Source organism: Acromyrmex echinatior, chromosome 2, assembly GCF_024713525.1.
Source record: "Acromyrmex echinatior isolate Ae372 chromosome 2, ASM2471352v2, whole genome shotgun sequence".
NCBI lineage: Eukaryota > Metazoa > Arthropoda > Insecta > Hymenoptera > Formicidae > Acromyrmex > Acromyrmex echinatior.
The window spans coordinates 10,141,307-10,167,005 of record NC_141853.1 but is presented as its reverse complement, the minus strand read 5'-3'; the positions used below and the strand labels follow the sequence as shown (position 1 = coordinate 10,167,005).

Sequence of the window (25,699 nt, the reverse complement as noted above, 5' to 3'; positions counted from 1 at the left end):
ATAATTTTATTAAGTCGTTTCAATTACACGGACGTTTATAATTGCTTGTTTTCATTTTTCATCACTAACGTTTCGAATTGTGTCCTTTTCATTATTCATTCATGTATTTGTCGATCAGTTGATTACAATGCCTTGGCGAAAGTAAAAATCAGAAGAGAAAAATGACAGAATTTGGGCTTCGAATCCATGAACTTGATTTTAGCAAAATAAAATCGGAATGTAGAGAGTAACAAAAGCATAAACAAAGTTTCTAGGAGAAAATTAAATGAAAGATGTTTACACTTCTTTTATCTTTTATTGGCTCATTTTTTATCTTCTAGGAGTTTCGTTTATGCTGCTGTTACTTTTTATTTACATTCCGATCTTATTTTGCCAAGATCAAGTTCATGGATTCGAAGTCCAAATTCTCCGTAATCACGATTCAGTTTTCAGACAATCTCGTATGTCTTTATTCTATATAAATACAATAATTTAATAATATGAAATATACTGTTTTTATAATGTCAATTTATAATTCTTTTTAACTATTTTTATAATTATTTCTAGATCGCTATGATGCTTTCCTTCTAAATATGTCGTTAATTTAACATTAGAATAAAATTTAATTCAAGAAAATTCAGATTAAAAATTTTATTTAAATTTCATTTATTATTTTATATTAAATGCATATGTTAATATGGATTCTTTACTTTAAAACTACCACAAAAAATAGATTGATTTACACGTTGATATACACATGTAAATTAAAAGTTAAAAAAATTAATTTATTATTTTTAACTCGGAGGGATTGGATTATCATTTGATATTTAATAGTATGTCTTATTTCTAAAAAAGAAACATAACAAATTTATTTTAATAACTTGAATTATTCTATCAACAATAGTGTTATTAACTATGGATATGGTTTTATTACAAAAAAGATTTTAAACGGATCGATTTCAATGACGCAGAAGAATGCCTTTTGTTGTCAGGATTTTTCTCTTGGAAAAGAGTCGATATTCATTGAAAATTGTCAACCGTATCGAAGCAGTTCGAGATTTCAAGAATCAAAAAACTGCAAACATCAATCGTCTCTCTAACAATAAATTTGTACTAATAAGGATAGGCTCTAAAAGAAGTACAAACTCAGGTAATTCTTTATAAATTCCAAGAAACTTTTCATGAAAGTCATTTTCAATCTCTCTACAATGTTTTGATAGATCATGTATGATATATATATATATATATATATATATATATATATATATATATATACATACACTCTACATTGGGTGTGTATTACAAAAGCGAAATCATAGGCTCATAAGAATCGTTATTAAACGACAATGACATAAAAACTAGTTTTTGTAAGATTTTCGAAGATTTTATAACTCGGCTGAAATTAATCAATTTCAATATTTTTAATTTTCACATCTCGTAATTTAATTTCAAAATTTTCTTGTCTTTAAACATCTAATCGATCTAATGCATTGATTGCCAGAAAGAAAGGGATAAAACGATATCAATTGTCTAATTTGATTGTCTTTGCTATCATAATGATTACACTATGCATCCTACTGAAAATTTTTTATAGCAAACAGTGATATTTAAATTTAAAATTAGACTATAAAAAAGATGATGCTTTCTCCAACAAAGGTTCACAAGCTGATCCTAACGCTGCTGTACAATAGTAAACGTTAAGTGCGTCTCATATCGTTGCTTCTGGCGCCAGACTTTATGATGCGCGTCACCCAACGACCAGGTAGTTTAGTGATCCTACTGTCACCTTCATGGAAACATTTTTGAGTGTACATTCCCTCACATTGTGAGTCATTCGCTTGAAATCCTCGTGTTACTGAAAAGATAACAAAAAGAATCTTCCAGTTTTCATTATTCCATAATCTTTTCAAATCTGATTTTGGAACCATGTCAACAATTTTTTTTTATTTAATTTGCGCACTTTAATAAGTACTAACTCATTAAATAATTTTTTCAAAATTTTTATCGTTTTTCCAACATATACATTATTATATGTCGATTAAATTAGAGAATTAAATAATTTCAACGGATATTTTCAAATTTGGGTACATTACAATGTACGCCGAGTCTAAAAAGGAGGTTTATTAATATTATAAGGTAAGCCATTTAAGAATAAAAAAATGTTGAAAAGTAAAAAGAAAATAAAATGAAAAAATGGCACAAAATAATAACATCTACAAAATAAAATAAAGAAAAGTAAAATAAGAAAAAAATAATAATAAAGATAAGATAGATAATGAACAAAATTATAGACAAAAAAGAAAAGTTAAAAATAGAAAGAGAGAGAGAGAGAGAGAGAGAGACGCGTGTAGTTATTTATTAAACGAAATTGAAACACCCACGAATCGATCAATCTGTGTATGTCGACGATGAACGATGAGTTGTAGAACGGTTGGATTTTATTTTAAGACTTGAATTATACGAACAACGGCATGAGCGCCAGCCTATAGTTTGTATGTAATGTATATATACATTGAATTGCTTGTATTGAGTTTTGCTGAAGTAAGCAAGAATCTATTTCGTCGAGTTTCGTTTCTCACTCTTCGTTTGTTAATACAGATTTGAACATTATGTGTAAGAAAAAAATACTTTTTTCTTCAATTCTTTAATTATATATTCAATCCTTTCCTTTTTCTCTCCTCATCTCTCGCTTTCTCTCTCGTATACTTTAAATAAATTTGTCACAGAGAGAGAAATAGATAAATTTATCTCGTGACTATTGTTGTTAAAAAAAAAAAGAAAAATCAATTAGTCCGCTTTGCTGTCGCTTTTTTCTAAAATTCAAATGTATCTTATTATCGCGATCGCGATTCCTATCCTAGGAATGAACACTCTATAGCGAGCGTTACATATTGTATTATTTTTGCGTGGCGAAATCAGCCGCTCTTTAGTAAGCGCACGTCGATTTCCGCGAGCGCGAGCGCGTATCGACGCCGAAAATATGTGCATACATGTTGCCGCGTATAATTCGCGCAGACCTCGACACGCGTGCACGCGTGTACGTACGTGAGCGTGCGCGCATGCTAGTATAGAACGGATGCTATACTACCGGCACGGGCACGGTATGGCCGCACTCTGCACTTCGACGCGCCGTTATCTCGGCACCATCTAGCTTGGCTAAAAGCTTCTCCCCATCAACCTCCCTCCTTCTGTTCCCTTACTACGGGCCTGGAACCTTCTTCTAGCCGACGCCGCGGCGCGGAGTGTTATAGTGCGTCGTACCCCCGCGTGTCCTAATTTTTCTTCGAATTGTTACGCTTGTGCCGTTTAATCCGGTAATATGGTAAATCCGTATCCTTTCTTTCGATTCGACTGTAAATCGAATATTTGGATTTACATTTCGACATTGAAATGTTTTTTTTTTTTTTATTAATATAAAACAGTATTACACTTATTTTAATGTGTGACACGAAATTTAGTTATTCAAAAAGAAAACCGAATATGGGAAAATGTCTTTATATTTTTCTTGGTTCTTGGACTTTTTTTTAGTCTTTTTAGCGTTACGTTTTGTTTAGCTTTTTGCGTTATATGCGAAAAATCTCGCGATATTTGAGTATATTTGATAACTGTTTTATTAAACGAGTTATAGATAACTGTATGATAACTAAAAAAATTGCATCAATAAGTTTGATTAAATAATTCTACTTCGATGATTAAATCTTTGTTTCTATAATAGTCTTCTCTGACGTTCTTAGAACAGTAAAATTGTAATACGTTAGTAACTATTTTTCAAGACATTCCTCAGGCAATTCCCAAGCTCTTGAAAAATAATCCGAAAAAGTCTTAAGAAACCAACGAAGAACCGAGAAGTTTGAAAATAGTTCAGAAATTTCGATAAGTCGAAGGTCTAAAGATTAGTAGATGGAAAAGAATAAAAATTGTATGATAACATCTAAGGATTCAAGGTAAGGAAAAAATCTGTTTCACCTGTCATACCTTTGTCTTTGGCTAAAAAATAGAAACTTTGTCTCAATTCTATAAATATAATTTGACATTGAAAATATAAGTGATTTTGTTTCGCTTCATAACTTATAGACTAAAAGATCTGAAAAAGTATTACGCATAAGACATACTACATTCCAGGCCAAAAGTTTGGAAACGTTTCTAAAAAATTGACTTTTTTGGAATTATTTACTCGAACATTCATAACAATGTATTTTTTTAACAATAATTTTTTTAGATACAGTAACTGTTATTGAATTTGAAGAAGTATTATTAAAAAATATATTGTATTGTTACAGGGATATTTAGTAAGTAATCCAAAAAAATGTCAATTTTAAAAAAAATGCTTATAAACTTCCCAAAAGCCTGAAGTGTAAGTGCATAAACAAACAAACACGCACACGCGTAAAATAATAGTGAACAAATAATAATAGTGAACGAATAAATTTTATACAGAATAAATGAGTTTATTGAGATTCTCTATTATCAATTTCACGTGGATGTTGAAAGCACTTTCGAAGTATGTGGTTGGAACTATTATCAACGAGATAGATCGAGTCACCCTCGCGGAACAACCCGGTTTCTATTTTCTTATATACAGAGTGTCCCAGTATTCCTCTTACGGAATCTATTTTAACTACCTCAATCACATATATTCATCTCTCATATCATATCTTATTAAAAATTCGATCAACGGTTTCATTTCAAGTATTTACTTCTCTTTAAATATCTTGACGACTATTCCTTCATTCAAATTGAATCAATACGATAATAATTAACATTAATAAAAAAAAGAGACAGGAGCTTTACTAAGCGCTTGTATTCTGGGAAATTAATCTACAAAGGATATCGAGCTTTGATAACGAACATCATTTTTAGAGCGTAGCTCTAAAATTCAGGTCGTCAATGTCTATATCTAAAGAAGTGGATTAAAACTATCATCTTTCCTTCGCAATCTCGGCATTAAATCTTCAACTACTGTGAACTATATTCGTTGAGCAAAATCATCAAAATAAAAATTCCATTGAGATAGTTTCCACCGTACGAGATTAAGCGTCGGACAGAGAGCTCCATCGCGCTCGTTCGCTTTTCTCGACGTCATATTTTGAAAAGGCGAAGGAAGAGAAACCTTCGTCTTCGACCCCTCGTAATTCGGGGACGATCGAATAGCTTCGTTCTCTCGTTCGCGAGGAATCGCCTCCATGTTGGCGGCGAAGGAAATATCCCTGATGGTATTCCCGACGTGCGGCGATGACGCGACGTTAGCGAGAGTCCGGGACGTTCTGCATATATATATATTATATATATATATATATATATATATATATATGCACACATACATATATACATACATACATACATACATACATACATACATACATACATATATATATATATACACACACACACATCATATATATATATATATACATAAATATGTGTGTGTGTGTGTGTATATATACACAGGTGAATGCCTTTGTATGCGCGCGTGCGTGTCTCCATGGACGTGGCGAGCGGAGCGGTGAAGGGGATGGAAGGGGGTTTGGGTTGCCGCGGTCGCCGTACGCGTCTACGCGTCTACGCGCATTTACGCGAACGGTAAAAGCGACGGTCCCGCGGACGCGCCTTGCGCGGGCGCGCCATATCGATCTGCCGTTTCCAGGGCCGCTTAAACCCACGACTCACGCCCGAGTATAATAATTCATGGGTTCAATGGCGAGCCCCGCGGAACGGAATTCCGATGGGAGCCGCGCGATGGCTCGTGTCTTCCGGCCGTTTAGAACGCCATGGTAATAATATTAATCATCGCACGCTAATAAAATCGCGCGACGCAATCGCGATACTTTCAGCGGGTGGCTATCTTGTTGATAAGATACAGAATCCGATTTTTTTTCTATCGAAGATATGTTTATGTCATGTTAAGATGCTAGTTTCGCGATTTAATTGAAACATGAATGTTGAAAATGTTGGAATTATGTAAAGATCGGACTAATAAGGCAAGATTTAGCCTTGAATTGATTGTTTATTTTTATTTTGTTAAGACATGTGTGTGTGTGTGGTGTTATTAGTAAATTATTTAATATATCTCATTTACTTTAAAAGCGATAACTCCGAAAACGTTGATTTTCGAACTATTATTATGAATGAGCTCGAAAAACATTATCTTATTAATGATTATAATTAAACTAACTTAATTTATTACACAGATAACAAAAAAGAGAAATTGATAAAATAAACGTAATAACAGAATGACACTAATTAGAATGACACTTATGCGTAGATAAGCATTAATTTGTCTTTTTTAAACAAAATAGATGTAATATGTATAACATACAATATCACTGGCTATATTAATGGTATGAGTTTCATAAAAAAAATAGACAAAATCATTATAACTCAAACAGGATGATTAAAAAGAAATTTGTCACAACTTAAAAAAGGTAATTTTTTTTTAAGGGACGAAACAAAACACTTGATTATGTTAAAAATATATCCTTCTTGCTGATATTATTTGAATAATTAATAATTTTTTCGTCAACATTGAGAAAAATGTTTAATTGAAAATGAACGAATCAGAAGATTCTAATTATATCAATCAGAATTCCCATTATCTCAAATTCTAATAGATGTAACTAGAAAATTCTGCTTTGTCTGCTTTCAACCAGAATTCTAATTAATCCAACCAAACTTTTTCTCAATGAAGTTTATCCCTTTTTCTAAGAATCTTAATTTTTTGAAGTAAAAGAGCGATATGTCAATATCGCATCAATATCGAATTAAGAAATTGCCTTGCATCGTGTGTGCATTAAAACATTTCTGTCCTGTACACAGAAAAAACGATTTTACTGAAGTACCCAAAAATTTAGTTAAATAGGTATAGATCTAAATAGTGTCGTTAGACCATCTAAATAATTATGTAACAATTTCATGAGTAATGCTACAAGTGACATTTTAACAATCAGTTTGTGGGTCTATATAATTTGATTTTATATTATGATCCAACAAAATTATTTTTAGATCTATATCTAGCAAAATTTTTAGATACTTGAGGGAAATTGTCTTTTCCATGTATATTTGTTTCTAAGATACCTTATATAATGTTAGTTGTGTGCACATCAGGCAATGACGGGGCGATGCAGCGACGTGGTGCGGCGTCGATCTTTGATCTACGATAGAACGTCACTTTTCTCTCGTAGACCCGAATCCTCTCTAGCGAGAGTAACACCTGCATTCTGCAGAAATAAAAGCCCGACGCGCCCAGTTCGATCGGCCAACGGGCGGTTTCTATTATTCATAATAAACAGGATCACGCGATTCACCTCTGATTTATATCTGCATGGATTTATCGATACGTACCTATAGCGTTTCACGATTGGCTGGGAAATCTTCATTCAGTATTTAATAAAAAAAGATTGCAGTAATCTCTCTCTCTCTCTCTCTCTCTCTCTCTCTCTCTCTCTCTCTCTCTCTCTCTCTCTCTCGCACGTTAATCATTGTTTGGAATTAGCAAACTGAATGAGAAATACGCAGCAATAATAATAATAAACGGACAAACCCGATTATTGAGTAAACGTTTTAACATATATTCTCTCTCGCGACTGATGACGTCTTTTCACGAATTAAAAATTCATACCATTAATATGGCCAGTGATATTGTATGTTATATATATTACATCTATTTTGTTTGACAAAAGACAAATTAATGCTCATCTATTAATTAATGTCATTCTGTTATTATGTTTATTTTATCAATTTCTCGTTTTTGATATCTGTGTAATAAATTATTAACTGAAAATTAAAAATTTTATTGTATTGCTGTATTAATATAGTCTATATAAAAGTGTTAATTCCTATTTCGTTTTAGTCCTAGCAAGTCGGAAGATCCAACTGGATCCTGGCTGAGGCGACATTTTTTGCAATAAATTCTTCGCAGAGCATAAGTTTTTTAAGATACTTTTAAAAATCAGTGAACAGTCTGTAAAGACTGCAGAACTTATAAATATATTCGACATACGGAAGGGGATCCAAAAGTAACAGAATTATCACGAATTACAGTGCACTAAAAACTCCGAACTGAATTTACTGATTGCAATAACTTTTTACATAATTAAAATATTTTAGTTGACATTTTATATTATTTACAAATAGTTTTTATAAAAATTTGTTGATAGAGCTTCATAAATAAATGTCCGACTTTCAATATACATTGGCTCATTTAAAGGATATATTAAATGCTTGCAAAATTGCAGTATATAATCTAATCACTCGAAAATATATTAATCGTACAAAAAAAACAATATTAAATCACTCAAGTGGCACTTCTGTTTACCAATTGGAATATTTGTGAGAAACCCACTAACAGCTTTTACGAACGTAAATATTCTACATATATAGTTATGATTCACGACATGGTTTCCGAAGACTCTATCGATTAAATTATTACCATTTTCTGAAGAAAATTCCGCTAAATTAGAATTCGATATTGCACACTTAATGGCTGCACCGATGGTCGCGTTTATATCTCAAGGACCAACATGTACATACATGGACAGTAAAGACATTGCCAGTGTCAATCGAGAGTAGAACTATCGCAAGACGTCCCATTGGGAACTGACAATGAGTTACGAACTTGCTTCAATGTTTCAATTAACGAACCGAACCGTCATTACAGAGGAGACGGAAAGAAGGAATGAAGACGCGCGTCGGTGTGCAAGGTACAGCTATATCCAACATCGTCCGTTTTTCTCCTCAAGGTGAAACAAAACCTTAAGCAAAACGATAAAGAGAGAGGAGGGGAGAGAGAGAGAGAGAGAGAGAGAGAGAGAGAGAGAGATGGACCCGAACGCTTACCAACTCTCGTCAGCCTTTTCAACGTGGTTCACACTATGCGCACTTGTCTTCCCGAGACAGAAGCTGCAGACTTTTAACGAAACCCGCGCACAACTAGAGATAGAGGCAAGTAAAAGGGAAGGTAAAAACGTTGAAAAATCTTCACGTGGTTGCGCCAGATAAAGCTTCCCCCCCCTCTCTCTCTCTCTCTCTCTCTCTCTCTCTCTCTTTCTCTGTCTAATAAAGGAATAGTTTCCTATAAAAATATCTTTTAATTCTAGAATAGAATATTATAAGCTATATCGATTAGACGAAAATTCTTTGTATTGATTTTTAAAAATACTTTGGAAATGTTTATTTTGGAATAAATATACTTGCATAATATTTAAATTTATTTTATTTGTAAATACTTTATCAAAACAAATGAATAATAAAACAAAAGATATTTATTTTAATATCTCTATATATTTATAAAATAATTAAAAAAATAATTAAAAATGCAATTAAAATTTTATACGTCGAATAGACGTATACTTATTTTTATTTTCTAAATATACTTATTTTTCTAGGACACTTAATAATATTACGCGATTTTTTTTGCGTATAATACAAAAGACTAAAATGAAAATATACTCAAGGAATACACAAAAAGTCAACAAAAAACTAAAATAACTATTTTCTTTCTTAACATCAATATATCAAATTTTGTAACAAAAAAATTATCATTTTTTATGACGTCAAAATAAAGTCATTTTTATTTTCTTTTACCTTGGGTATTCCTTGAATATTAGAGTAAAAATAAAAGACTTAATGGATTTCTAAAAATAATATCGTACAGATATATTTTGTTCCTTTTTTTCATGTTACCTTTTTTTTCGAACATTGTTTCGTATCGTTAAGATAATATTGCTTTATAGTAACAAATATGAGAACATTTTGAGCGTCGGAAGAAGGGCTTCAACGGACTGTTTTTCCACAACGGATCTCTGGTTGAAAAGCAATAATTAGCCCCTCTAGGCATTATGTATCCGTTACACAACGCCTGCCGAGATATATTAATCCCTTCTTGGCTGTAAAACAACCAGAGGGTAATAACACGTATAAATCCCTTTCGCGTTGTGTGGCGTTAATGCATGGATATTAGAGATTTTATCCTAATATCGTTCCAAATATGTTAGAAAGTTTCTGTGGTTTCTAACGGCGATTTAAAGAAAAACGTTGTAGACCTTCACATATCTAAAAAAAGAAAGAAACATTGATTGCAAAGGAGTCAAAAAATTGATGTACGAAACATACAGCAGGTTGATAAATGCCTTTTCCAATCGATTTTAACTATCGAAAACAAAAAAATCAACATTCAGATGTGCGTCCATAACGTTGCCAACCGAATGTGAGTTGGTCGAAAAAAAAAAAAGACTCGTATGCGTGGGACGTATAGCGGATTTATAAATATACTTTCCGAATCAAATTTTTTAACTCCACTATCGGAGACTATAATTATTGGCATTGTCCATCGTTTAATAACGTTATCGAAAGGCGGATACTTGGCATGTCGGGAAGGGCGCAGGGACGAACGCATGTGTACGCGCGCTGTTTTATAATCGATCATTTTTGCGCTCGATATAATCCGCGCCCAAATGTGGGGCGAGGTGGGGCACCCGCGTACAAAACGCCGCGGGGGTTAATATGTGTTTGGGCGCGCGATCCCGTATGTAATGGATCCGTAATGCGAGCCGGCGATTATTTTCCGCCGCCGCGCACCATTATCGGTCGAACGGGCTGTTGCCCGGTGACAAATTTACCAGCGATTCGAAAGCTTTTAGTGGTAAAAGTTTGGCGCCGATCGCGCTTATATCGTTATGCCTGCATTATGCAGAGGGTGATTTTTAGCGACCGCGAATCCCGCGCCGACATGCGACGCGCACGAATCGCAGTGGATTTATCGTGCCAAATCAAAGACGGAATATCGCCGTGTTGATGACAAATTGTCCCCTCACGGGACAATCGTTAAAGCTATATTAACCGAAATTGCTCCGGAGAAAGCGTAAATATTCGCTCGGTCGAGCAAAACAGGGATTTCATTTGTTGTCTCAAATGGAAAATAATTAATTAGAAATGTGACACAAAAGCATTACTAAATTAATAGAAGGAGACAATTCGATTGGAGAATTGAATTTATTATTTATGTCGGAACGATTGAAAATGGATGAGGTATACTTAAATAATGAAATATATTATTCGCCGGTAATAATTTATCTCAGTCAAATCTATATTTATTCGAAGCTGAATATACGAAAATCTCAAATTTTCGGCAATAACGTATTTTCACAACATACATCACATCAAATCTGAGATGAGAAGCGATTTAATGCGTTCGGAATTGCAATAATTCCAAATCGCACGATATCAGCTGGATCAAGTATAATCTAATGACACATAACGAGGCGGTCGCCCATTCCCAGGAAACAAAGAAAAACGCGTCAAGTTTCCCAAACGCAGCTTCCATCTTGAGCAAGCCGAAGACCGACGGGGGACTCTTCTCACAATATTGACTTTTGACCGTAAGTATTTATCTTTTTTTTTTCTTCTCCTTTTTTATAGTTACATATTTACATTTATCCATGGTTGCCCTTTTGTCGGCTGGTCAGAGGAAGGTAGTCCCTCGGAGCAGAACTGGACGATATATAGACATAACTACTTTATCTATATAGGTACGTCCTCCCTCTGCATCCCAGCTGCATCCTGCATCCGTCGGGTGAACCAGAGCAACTGGTTTTTGCCATGCATGGCGGAATAACGAAATCTCCATCCCGCGGCTCGGACGCTGACTTTTGCGACGATTATTCTGTCAAATGTCCCACCACAATTAACGCCTGTTTTTCAAAGACACTCGTTGCTCTGATATTTAAAAAAAAACCTGCATGCTCTAAAATATTCATCTGAGCAAAGAGAAAAATCCCGAAAAAAATGAGGAATCGGAATAACAAAAACACAAGTGAACTTTCATATCGTCTTTCTAACGGACAGATAAATGTATATTTCTACGAAATGTAACGTTCTTTTAGGATCTTATCTATTCTGCAATTGTATTTTTTGCTAAGGAATTTATTATTAGTTGAAATAAATCTTGAGACGTGAAATATCAAACGTTTGATAAGTGAATCTTAAAAATCAATTTGATATTTGTAACGTTAAAATAAAAAAAAAATAACTTTTATAATTTAATTATTTCTCCTTGTCCTTTAAAAATTTAAGCAAGCGTCGCCTACCTTCCAAGGGACGTCCATGCAAGTGAATAATTTTACAAATACGAGTGTATATTTTAATTTAATCATTCCTCAACATCCCGTTCTTCCGGAAAGACGTTTCTCGTTCATCGACGACGTCATTGTTCGTATTCCTCTCGTAAACGCATGCTTCAGTCGCACATCGTGCGGGAGTCAATACGTGCGTGTTCCGGTTGAGGTAGATCGATTGACTTACCATCGTCGAGTCGGAGAACAGAGAGGTCGATGGTTAAGGGAGTGTGTTAGGACAGCGCGATGCGTTTAGGAACGCGTAACACGCGATCGCGTAATCGCCGCGTGTCTATCAGACAAGCCCCGAATCCACATATGCACTGTTCATGGTGATTTTCCGTTAATTACGAGCGGCACGTGTCGCAACGAATAATAAAAATGATCTGGTGACGATAAGCCGCCGAGACAAACGATTATCGCTTCGTCAAAAGCGCGGTGATTACGATTACGCGATCTGCGTAAGTATTTTATTATTTTCTTTTTTTATTTTCAGTTCTTTATGAGAAACTGTAATCATAGTTTCAGAAGAATTAGTACTACCTGTATAATTAGAGATACAAACGATAAACTGTTAGCCAATTCGGTTGAATGTAGTAATATATGTTAATGCACGTTAAATCATCGTACAAAAATAGATGTAAAAATATATGTTTAATGGGGGGGGAACAAAACTTCGTAGCGGGACGAACTTCAAAATTCAAGCTGCTGTAACTTAATTGAAATGAATAAAATTGATATTTAAAAGGAGTTTTAAAGCTTAAAATCGGTACTTTCAAAAGATCACTGTCTTTTGAGTTTCTCTGAGTTTAGTAATTTATAGAACATATAGAAAATTTGAGCTGGACAAAATGGGAAATTTTCCTCTCATTTTGTAGATCTGTCACATGCTTAACAAAAATTTGCGAAAATTTTTGACTTATTATTGAAAGAAGCATTTTAATCACGATTGCTCATAACTCTGTTAAAAATCATTGTATCTCGCTATTTAAAAAATAAATACTAAAACTTTACTCTATTGAATAATATATTTGCTAATTTTTTAAAACATGTAAACATGATATAAATGAAGTAACCGCGCTACGAATTTTTGTTCTCCTTTTGTTGTAAATCCAAAAATATATAAATGTGTTAAACCATGAAATCTTCAATACTTTATTGAGTCTGAAAATATGTATTATTAATTAACATTATATCATTTGAAACATTTGCATTTTATTTTGTCAATTTTAGAATTCGCGATATGTCAAGTTAGCGATAACAATAATTTTTTTCTTTTATCGATATTAAAAGGACAAGAGTTTTAACTTTTTTGTTACACGACATTATTATGTAAACGATCTGTTATATGAATCGAATCGTGTAAACGGAAATGGAAAGCGCCGATTGCAATACAAAAGATCGAAACTCTGCAAACGGTTAAATATTGCGTTGCAGGTAAAATTTAGAATACAACGGCTTTCGAGTCACCTGTTTGCAAAGTCTCGCTACCGTATCGGGATCGGATTTGTTTGCTAACATAAAAGGGACCAAAGGATTATCTGTGCAAACAGAATACCCGTTACATTTTATCTCTCCTCTCTCTCTCTCTCTCGCCCCCTCTCTCTCTCTCGCATTCTTTTTCGATCCAGTCTTTTATTTTTATTAACTCCGGCGCGCGACTTTACGTTATCTGCTTTATCGACACTATACAACTGTTAATATTTTCGTTAAACACAGAACAGCCTATCTCTTCGAGTTTTCGAAACTTTCGAAGGAAGGAAGAGTCAGGAAAGAAGTGAAGAGAGAAAGAAAGAGAGGGAAGGGGGAGTAAGCTCTAAACGAAACTTAAACTATACCTACATATACTTAAGTAAGCAAATTTGAAAATATTTATATAATCATTATTTAACATTAACTAAAATAAAGGAACCGCAGATGTACATTTCGATTAAAAAATCTACTATTAAATGTACAACTGCAGATTGTAATTAATTTAAACGAATGATTTATATTTCGAAAATTTTGAATTATAAGACATTGTAAAAAGGTATTTAAAAAAGTAGTTTGTTCACAAAATGATTTTCCACGAATATTTAAAAAAAAGATTACACTGCAGCCACGAAATTCCATATTTTACGATCTGGTTGGAATTGTAAAGCGGCTGGCTGGAAACTGTCGATTTGAAATTCGTTATCTCAGATTTTCATCGACGTCTAAGACGCTTTCTCTCTCTCTCTCTCTCTCTCTCTCTCTCTCTCTCTCTCTCTCTCTCTCGCACAGCCACATAAATAATCGTGCCATCTGCAAATCAAGTAGAAACAGTAAGCATGAGCTGGCTTTAGTAGAGATGATGAGCACGCGATCCGATCAACAGCTGTCCTTTCTGGCCATATGGCATGCACCAACCTTACCGTACTCCGCCTACCCTCGACATGAGTCGAGTTCACCCCCGCGCAAGCGTGCATCCGATAAGAGATTGTACTAACGATAAGCGCGGAACAAGCTATATCGTCTCTCCCGTTCACCACGCGGACGTGTGTGATGGTCAATAAATCTGCGGCACGCTTCCTGCTTTTCCGTGCAACGTTTCAAACGAATAACTGACTTCTATTTTTAGCAAAAGTTTCGGCATTAGTTAATTCCTCCCTCTCTCTCTTATCTCTTTTTTTTTTGTTATTTAACAAGCGAGAAAACTAAATTGCAATTATTTCTGAAATACATCCAAAATGTGCAGCACTGGTCAAGTGAAGACGCTTTGTGCGTATAATCGGTACTCATACTTGCAAAGAATTACTCTCACTCAGTAGTTTTCCGGAAGGAAAAACCGGAGAATTTGACGAAAGGCAGTTTTACTACCCTTTGTGCGTCGACCATGTCGCACGCGGACACGATAAATATTTTCCGGGAGAATGGACAAGACGTTAAACCTACGCGTCCCTTCTCTATCATTGCGGCTTTTGATCGGAACCACGAAAACCTCGAAAGAGGAGGAAAAGGAAAGAGTCGCTGGGACCGGAAGCCGAGGACGATCGGCCGTACATCCGGCCACGCGCTAGCGCAAGGCAATTAATTCATTACCGCCCTTCGCGACCCCTTTCTTCACTTACTCTTCCACCCTTCGTTCCATTTTTGCCGATCTCTTTCTTGCTGGCGATAGCAATCGTTAGTAACATCAAACAGAATAACGCATTACACTAAAAATTAAAGATTTTGTATCAAATTTTTAATGATACGAGGAAATACGATAGAAAAAAATGAAGTGATTAATATTAATGCATTTTGCATATTTCTGTTCTTGATTCAAGGATATCTACGAGATTATATCAGATCGTTTGATTAAATAATGTTCTTTAAAAGATTTTGAAGAACAAAATTTATATTTATTAATTTAATTTAATGCAAAATGTAACCACATTGTTCCACTTTAGTCCGCCATCTTTGAAGTTAATTGTTCAATTCTATTTTAACAAACATGTTTAACATAAATGAAATAAATATATTAGTTATCGAACGATAGAATGTTTATTTTATTATCATATCAAAACAAATAAACGTTATAATCACTTATTTATTGCTGACGTTCATATCGTTAATAAGTATGCGTGATGAATTACGAATGATAACTAATCGAGTGCCAACACAATCGGCGAGATTTTTTTATATTGAGTTGTATACCTGAACCTGTTCTTCTTTTAAAAGAGATATTTATGTTTATTTACGTTTAATTAATAGGTTTTTGCTCTATTTCACTAACTAAAGAAAATTTCAATTCATCTCATTTCTCTCTTTACATTCTCTTCTTTTGTGGCTTGTTTTGCGAATGAACGTCCTTTCGGTGGAACAATACATTGTAAAGCAAATTAATTAATCAAGATCATCATAGTGTAGTTGAGTGGCGAATTCTTTCAATAAAAAACGAATCCGAACAGATTTTATTTAATTCGCTAAATTTATATTTTTCTAATGAACGTGTGAAAATGAAAAATACTGAGTTCACATCTCGATATACTACGGTGTAACGTGTTTTTCGAAAAGAGCAACGCCGAAATGACTTCGGTCTAGAAACCAGGGTGTAGAGTTTAGTGCTTTTGGGATAGGAGGGTGGTGGAGGGAAGGACAGCCGCGTAACGCGTCTGACTTTTGGCAATGCCGTACTCCTCGGAAATTCACCGAGCGAGACACGTGACCCCAACATACGAATTCATTGCCGCCGACACGTGACTTCCAATCAGCTCGGCATTGTGCCAGACATTGCGGTGTTGGATGATGGTATTGGTGAACGTTCTTACACATAATCGCCGTAGGATGTTCAAATTAATGCTCGCGCTCTTTCGAATAGTTTAAAGTCTCTTCGTCGTAATCATAGATAAATCAGTCCCACTTGTGAATAGGATGCGATCAAAATTCATCTTCTGACATACTTTTCGTATTCTCAATGTCTTAAGCAACAGCTTTGTCAAGCAACGCATTTTATGGAACGTTCTATCTGTAAAAGAAATAATTTCAAGAAGTTCACATTGCATTTTTACGGTTTTTAGTAATGTCTTAAGTAATGTCTTACGCTAACACGGCCCTCTGATTGATTCATGACTTTTTAAGACTGTACTTAAAATGGTCTTGAATATAAGACTTATAAATACCGGTCTATATGTCCATTTCAATCAATGCAGATTAACTTTAATCTCGGTTCAACTTACTCTTCGTCTGTTTCTGGTTTTAAGAATTAGAAAAAGATGAAGAGTAAGTTCATTCACAGGATTAAAATTAATCTATATCGGTGGAAGTGAGCATAGTTGCACAAGCATGGACGTTTCGATCGAACAGCTATGTATAGGTATCCAAATACAGCGAAAGAAAATAGCAGAAGATAGTGAGCTATTCGGGTATTTGGGGTATCTCAATCGTACGGGGACGCGTTCTTACGTTCTTAATTTACGCGCGATGCGCGATCCTGCCCCTCGTCGTCGGCGTGCACGCGATCTCAAAACGAGCGGTCGTGCGGCACGCCGAGATCGTTCTCGATGGAGGAAGTCGACGGTCCAAAGTGGTCCCGGAACCGACCGCTCGTTTCCCAAGAGCAGCGAGGAGAAGAGGAAGAGAGGATAGGGCGGATCGCGTAGAAAGAGGTGGAGAATTTCGACGTTGCGTAGACGTGTGTGCACGGCACGTCGCGTTGGCGACGTCGTGCGTGCCGTCTCCTTCTCCCGGGGACGACGCTGACAAATGACGCGTGGCGCCGTTCGGCCACGCGACGCCTAATTGACGCTACCGTGACGTCACGTGCTGCGCGTCCGCTGTATATGTGTGTGTGTGTGTCGTTGGCCGACTTTTCACTGCACGCAACGACGTGGAGGCGGTACTCTCTAAACATACGCGTCAGCGCGTATAATCCACTATGTTTTTAATGTGCCTTGACCCTCGAAAAACCGCGGGCTTATGAACGATCATTGCCCGTTTTCCTTCTACCGTCAGTCTTATCATAACTTTCATTCTTTCCCTTATCATTTGATGGTTGCGTGCGTTATTATATTTTTCGTTTGGCCTCACAACTATCTTCTTTGTCAATTCGAACGAATATTTTTTCTGTGGATTACGACTGTGATATTCCTTTTGTTTTCCATTGTTTGCATTGACTATGATTAGGAAAAAAAGCAGTTTTATAACATACAACGGTTGCCAAATTCTTTAATATGATTAAGTCTGACGTTTAGATCCAATGAAGAATTAAGGGCAGTGGTAGAACAAATTTTTACACACAAATAGTTCCAATATTTGACGCTCTCAGCATTAATATCATTTGTTCTTGTTTAACATTTGATAAACAACAAAAATGATGTGATTAAAGTGCCAAAGTGAACGCTGTCTCCTCCCAATATTTAATTTACGAATATATTTTGCAATCTAGTTTATGACAAAAGTTGATTAACTTAATTAATAGAATTGTACAAAATCATATTTCTAATTATATAATTTGTTATTTCTAATATAATTTTTGTTTTTATATTAAGCAAGAAGAAATTATTAATAATTTAAAGGTTCAACAGAGTAAAAATTAAGAACTTACAAAGTGGTCTGATGAGCTACGCTAGTTGATCATCATGTTAGGATAAATTAATTTTATGAATATGTATTAATAATAAAGTCCAACTTTTATCTCTGTAATGTGCGGTCATTCTCAGTGACAGATAAAATAATGAATGATATGAGAAAATAAAGAATAAGATGTAATAAAAAATCAATTTAAGACATCAAGGATTTAAGACATTTTAATTTTTATGTCATTTCATATTCAGAGAGAATGCAGATAAAATTTATAATAGTGAAAACCATAAAATTAATATCACATCTACAAATAGAAAATTCTACAAAAGATAAACGTTCTCAGTACTTTTAAAAAATATTTCATTTTGTATAAAAAATTTGAGAAATTTTCTAAAAAGTTATAAAATTATATAAAAATTTTGAAAAATTATATAAAGAATTTTAAGAAAAATTTTCATCGGAGATGTAAATATTCGTTATCTAGACATATAAACTGTTTTTATATCCTAATTTTGGATATTATTATTCGTACTATTTAGATATGTACATTATAGATACTGTTTACATCACATAATCGTAATATTTATTTGTTTGATCTTCAATGTATTATTAGCAGTGTAATGTATGGAAGGATTATCTATAGAGCGCTTCTGATTACTAGTTGGTCGCAAATCAAAACGTTTTCTCTTTACACAAAATCATCTTCACTTCAAAGATAGCGAGACACATATACTTCTTCTTTAATATTGCTGGAAATTGACTAATAATCAATAAAATGTGTGACCGAATAAACGTTATAAATCAATGTTACAAAATCTTAGTATATGATAAGATCAACAAACAGGTGAATATAAATATGAATAATATATTGTGTGTGTGTGAGAAATTGTATATTAGAAATAGAATATTGATGAGCTTAATTGTATAATCTATATCGTATATAATGTTTGGTACTAATTTTTATGTGTATTGTTAGGAAGCATTGAACAAGATATCCACTTTACACGAAAATCTGAAATTTAAAAATTATAATAACTTTTCAGATAGGTAAGTACATAAATACTTATCTCTAAAATCTAATTTAAGAATGATATAAAAATGTAAAGCTGTTTCTGTATATACATATATATTCTTTTTTCGTATTTATAGATACTTTCAAACAGCTTCTATAATAGAAAAGAATTTGTCTATTTTCAAATCTGTTTGTAACCATGTGGATATTGTTACTTCTCTTCTTGATCATTTATATGCTAACGGAATAAAACTGATGTTTGATAGTGAGTTCGATATTTATGATAATCTCCTAGTGATTGTATAATTATGAGAGAGATATACACATATATTGATATATTGATATATGTAAATTTGCTTCTTTATATTCTTCATATTATTTTTATAAAACAACTTATGATAATGAAACATTGAATATTTTATATAGAAATATTTTTTTCTGTTTTTAGGTACAGGTTTTAATGTTAATGATTTCAATATAATATACTTAATGTTTATTATATGTGAAGATCAGGAGATTCCATTATTTTTAAAAAAAGCTATTATGTAATTATTCAAAACTTATATTATTAAATTAATTTGTACTATTAAATTATTTATTAAATATATTAATTAATGCTTTTTATGTTAAAGGTAACATTATGTCTGTTTTATAAACATTTATATATTTTTTTAGCGATAATTCTGACAATTCTAATCTGACAAATATGGATAAATATGTGCCACTAATTTCAAGTAAACATAATATTTAAAACGTTAACATTATTGCAATTAAAAAACATTTTCTTAATTTCATAATTAAGATTTTTTTTAATTTCTACAGATTGTACCACAGAGATGATTGTGTTCGAAGATTCAGATTTACATGCAATTATTACTTATCTGAAGATTAAACCTTGTATGTTACAAATGAAGAAAATTTTTATCCAAGAATCAGTAAAACAAAAATTTTTATGGCTTCTAGAAAAAAATTGTAAACATTTGTTATATTTGCCTATTTTTATATTTCATTCAAAAAATGAACTATTTACATACTGCAAAGATTTTTTAAGGAATTTCAATTTGATGTCTATATGGTCAGAAGACAGTATATCTGCAAAAACATTAGCAATGAAGCTACAAGTAATATAACTTAAATGATGTAATACAATTGCCTAAATTATAAAACTTTATTGAAACTATTTCTATTTTGAACAGAACGATGTTATATTCATAAATGCGTATTTAGAGTTTAGTACTGGTATTAAGCTTCCTTTACAAAAAAAAATTATTAATAATATCTTATTTGATCGAAAATTTGATGAACTTGAAGGCGATCCTGAAGGAGATAAAATAAATTTAAACGCATATAAAGTTTACAATCATTTTTATAATGGTACATGGCAAAAGCCTGCAATTGATGCATATTGGATAAATAACGATAATGTATATGCATACGCAACAAGGTTCGAATATATGTATTCTTCTTTTCTTTTTATTTTATAATATATTTAAATTTAAGAAATTTATGTTATATAAATTTGTGTTTAAATAATTTATTGCAGAAAAGATGTATATAAAATATTTGATTCAGCTGTGGAAGCGTTTGAAAGTTGGGGCAATTTGCCTATTAATTCTAGAATAAAAATATTAAATAATCTTGCATATACATTAGAATACAATGGGTATATATTTTAATTTACTGATAAATGTTTATGCATGTATATTTTTATAGATTTTTTTTTTATGTGTTCGTGTACTCTCAATAACATTTTTGACAAAAGTTTCTTTTTTTTTTTTTTTTAGCAAATATCTATTAGCAAAAACAGTGTCAAAACATACAAAATTATTAAATAAGCTATACAAAAATATGTTACGCTGTCAAGATGAAAGATTGGAAGTAATCACCATTCGTGCACCAAGAGGTGTAATTGCTGTCTATCAAACTGTTGAAGTTATATTATTTACTTATATGACAATAGCTTTATATTTTGGCAATTGTATTATTGCAGTATATAATGAAAATTCGTGCAATATACCATCATATTTGAACATGTTTTCAACAGCTGAGATACCTCCAGGTGTTATAAATTTAATATCTGATAAAGATGTAGAGTTCCGTTCTGTGGGTGGTTTGAATCTTTCACTAAATGAACAATTGTTGGAAATTACTCAACCGAAGAATATTATACTTCCTCTTAAATAATTGTGAAATATTACGTATTATATAATATTATATTTGTTTATATGCCTGTATAATTAAATAGACACATTCATGTAGTTATGTAAACGTTATAATTTTAGAATAACTTTCTTGTCATTTGTTTTGAAATAAAATTATTCATATAATAATATAATAATATCATATAATAATATATTATATCCTTTAAATCAATATTATTAATAACAAAAAATTTTGTTTGAAGTAACGTTAATATTAAGAAACTTTTGTTGAATTTCTCAAAAAATAAAAAGGAAAGCAAAATGATTTTATGCTATATCATAAATATTTTTATGATCTATTTGATCGTATGCATCAAGTTAAAAAAAAAATAATAATAATAATTTACAGAGTAATTTATATTTTAATAAAACAGTCATAATGTGAAGCAATCAAAATATGGAATGTTTTAGAAGACTTGATTTAAGGATAATATTAAAAAAATATATATTATATTTTATATATATATATATATATATATATATATATATATATATATAATGTAATTATAATACTTAAGAACTTTAAAAATAAACTTTAAAGGAAACAAGATTGCATTAGACTATATTTAGTTTTTTTTTTCGAAAAGATTATGAAATTTTGTATACTGTTAAATTCATAATGTCAAATTATACCAAGTTTGAGATATTTTGAACCATTTCTGTAGGTCTCCACTGCTTCTGTTTAATGTGACATTAATTTAACTAAAATAATGAAATTAAACAATTTAATTCAAGAAATTATTATTATATATTAAATTTGACTCAAATTTAGTTTATTATTAACTAAGTACATGTATATTGTTTACTTTGAAGCTAATAACATAAATAAATTGATTGTATTTTGATACATATAAAAGTTAAAAATAATAAAATTTTATTTAACTTAAGGGATTGGGTTGCCATTGCTTCTTTGATATCTAACAGTTGAAAGAAGGCAAGACTCGTCTTGCCTTGAGCCACCTAACACGAAGACAATAAAACCTTAAAGACAATGGAAAGTACAGGCAGTAGCCAATAGCAACAGAAAATAAGAGATTTTAATCTATCAGAATCTATGTATCTAGAATACGGTTTTCGTAGATCGAAATCTGTTATTCCCTGTTCTTACTGCCTGTGCTTTTCATTGTGTTTAAGGCTTAAGCCAATTCTATTAGGTGTTGGAATTAATTCGTAGCGTTTTACAAGTGATGGGAAGTACTTTCATTAATGTATTTTTTAATGCTCATGTGAAATAAATAACATTCTTTCATTAAAAAACGCTACGAATTAATTCCAACACCTAATACAATGTGCTTTTTGTTTTCTGTTTCCGCTTTTTGCTATTTTTTACATCTTGTCTTTTTGCTTCTCATCCAGTTTTTTGTTTTATGTCGCCCGAGATGAAAGTTAACGAACTTCGGAAGAAACAGGAAACACGTAGCAAGAAAATGCAATTGTCGATAAAACGATTGCAAAGGAGAAAAAAGCAAGAGGTAAAAAGCAAGAAACAAAGCAGGAAACAAAGAGCACATTGTAGAATAGGCTTTAATGTCGACTGTAGTGCGGTATCGAAATTAATATGCAGATATACGAGCGTATACATATGCGACAACTTGGTGACGGGGTGATGTGCGTTATCCGGCCACCGATCAGTCGCGCTTGCGGGGGGGCATGAGGGGCAAAATTAGGGACGTCATGTGCGTATGTGCGTGCACGCGTGGACGTTCCTGAATATCCGGCGCAGTCGCGTGGTCGGTGAATAATTAGCCGATTGTCCCGTCCGTGGGCCGGAACCGAACCATCAATATTTTTATTTCCACAACGACCCCTGCGGTTGGAACCCCTATCTCCTCTTTTTTTTTCTCTCTCTCTCCTTGTCGGAGCTATCGGGGTGCTCGCAGAAGAGAGGAAAGGGCGTCGATGGCGCTAAGTGATATCCCTCGACTAGAGACGACTCTCTCGACGATTTTCCTGTTCTTTCTTGAGAATCCTCGCACTCGCGCGCTCGGAATACATCCTGTCGGACGAGGGATGCACGTCGAGGTCGCCGCACGACCGACAGATTGATGGAATCCACCGCGACAGGGGTAGATCCTTTATTCGCTAATGGACCAAACGTTCAGATTTTTTTTTTCATCGTAAAGATATTTGCGATTCTGAAGTGAGAATCTTTCATTTCTTTTACGATGATATTGTACCAAGTCTCAGTAAAGTGAAACAATACTATTTTTTGCTTTTAAAAGATAGCTTTCTGGAACAAATTGGTGTTTACTAGAAATCAGAATGTGGCTACGAGCGATTTTGTTAAAATTTTATGAGAGAAAAAAATTTGTAAACACATTGTTAGATATGAAAGGAGCAATGATAACTCAATCCCTTAAGTTAAATAACATTTTGTTATTTTTAACTTCTATATATGATAAATTGTAAATTAATCCATTTCTATGATTAGTTTCAAAGTAAATATCGTTCATATTAACGTATGTACATTTAGTAAATAATAAACTAAATTTGAGTTAAATTTAATACATTTTCTTGAATTAAATTGTTTAACTTCATTATTTTAAATTAACGATATACTAAGTAGAAGCACCAGTGGTGAAATAAAAATGACTAAAAATAACTCCAATTGTACAGGTATAATTTTACACTACAAATTTAACAGTGTATAATTTCTCCCTGTATACATGCTATCTAACATGCACTCTAACTTATATTGTGCGTCTCATTCTATAATCTTAATTAAAGTTATATAGTGAAACCGTGTAAATTAAAATGAGATAATGTATATACAGAGAGTAATTATATATATTTTTCTCTCTCGTAGAATTTTTGACAAAGTTGTTCGTGACCAAACTCTATATGAGGTTTCTAAAGGTTTTCATCAGGTAACATCTCTGATGTTTCTCGACGGAAATCGTAATATGAAGTTTGCGATAAAATATGATCGACACTTCAAATTACGGAAAATATTAATAGTTTGTGACAAATAATTTTTTTTATTCGGGAAGAATGAAATGGTATACCACTATTTAATGGTTACAGGTGAACCAAGACATGATAAATCTCGATGATCGACGATCCGCTGCTGATCGTAGCAGGATTGAGTGCACGTTGAACAAAGCTTACACAATTTTTCACCTTGTCCCGAGTATCATGTATTTGTATCGCGCGGATTCCATTAATCTGCTTTCCGTTATACACATCTTACAAATATCGCACTTATCTTCTCGACAAGATCCATTATATTTGAAGTGAGGAAAATTGTTAAAATCATACATGTGTTAGTTGCCAAATCTGGACTCGTAGAAAGAAATGGATCTCGATACTATATCGGGAAACATGATAATGCGAAGAAAACTGCGTATCATCTTCGAAAGACCGAATCCATTCGTAGTCTCACGGTCCAGGTCAAACCTTTGCTCTTAATGGGTGACGATGCGTGGAATATGATCCATGTTAGACAGCATAATGTCGCGTTATTATTGTACCCTTTGTGTCTACTCCCCCGCGTACCATATAGCGATCAATCCAACTTAGTTTCCCACCGGAACACCCTACTTGAAATCGAAACCGTCTAGGACGCGTGACGTGGTCACCACATAATATCCGCAGATCACATCGTGAGTAATCTCATATAAAAATGTATAATATATGCTGAGAAAGCTGAATGAATACGTATATAATATCTTTTTAATACATTTTTATATATTTTTAAGTAAATTAGAACTCTGTCTTGTTTTTCAGTCTTTCAAAATTTGTTTAACAGTAATGTTACAGTTAATAATAATATTAAATATATGTTATGTTTTGTAATTGTACAGATGTAAAAAAAATGATTTTATTGAAATATAAAACATTTAGAGCGGGATGTAGATTTAAAAATAATTTTGTTGAGCTATTAAAATATGTAAGAATCTCAATAATGAGTAACGCTGCAAAAAATACTGATTTTGTATCGTAATCTAAGGAACCAAGTTAAGAGAAAGTCAAAATGATGATTTTTAATTGACTACTTATTTACGTTTAAACGACAAAATAAACTCATTTTAATTGACTTTTGCGTTCCTTGGAAACTTGAACTCTAAATAATTATTTTGAAGGTCTAACAAAATTATTTTCAGATCCGTGCCTATCTAGCTGAACTTTTAGATATTTTATTTCAGCAAAACTGTTCTTTTTGTAAGTCTACAAAGAGAGACAAACTGTAGTCAGTTAAGTTTAATGCAAATCACTCTAATATTTGAATTCACGAATATTATTCGGAACGAATGGCCGATTTCAGAGAGAGATCCCAATCGGACAATTTCGTTCTTCGATGATAGCGTACATGCAAAGTGTTCAAAGCGCGAGTGACTCAACAGCTTCCGCCTGTTCGCCATGATTCCATGCCTCGC

The 25,699-nt window shown here is 32.9% G+C and overlaps 1 protein-coding gene across 1 annotated transcript; it reads left to right on the top strand.

Annotated features, from left to right (window-relative positions):
• The first annotated feature begins 18,728 nt into the window (after positions 1-18,728).
• Positions 18,729-21,740, top strand: LOC147910476 (uncharacterized). Its single transcript, XM_087416668.1, has 8 exons — positions 18,729-18,954; positions 19,087-19,387; positions 19,571-19,667; positions 19,798-19,856; positions 19,945-20,243; positions 20,319-20,566; positions 20,666-20,785; positions 20,907-21,740. Exons 2-8 carry the CDS (start codon positions 19,378-19,380, stop codon positions 21,304-21,306), a joined length of 1,233 nt encoding a protein of 410 aa, XP_087272794.1. The 5' UTR covers positions 18,729-18,954; positions 19,087-19,377; the 3' UTR covers positions 21,307-21,740.
• Positions 21,741-25,699: the final 3,959 nt, after the last annotated feature.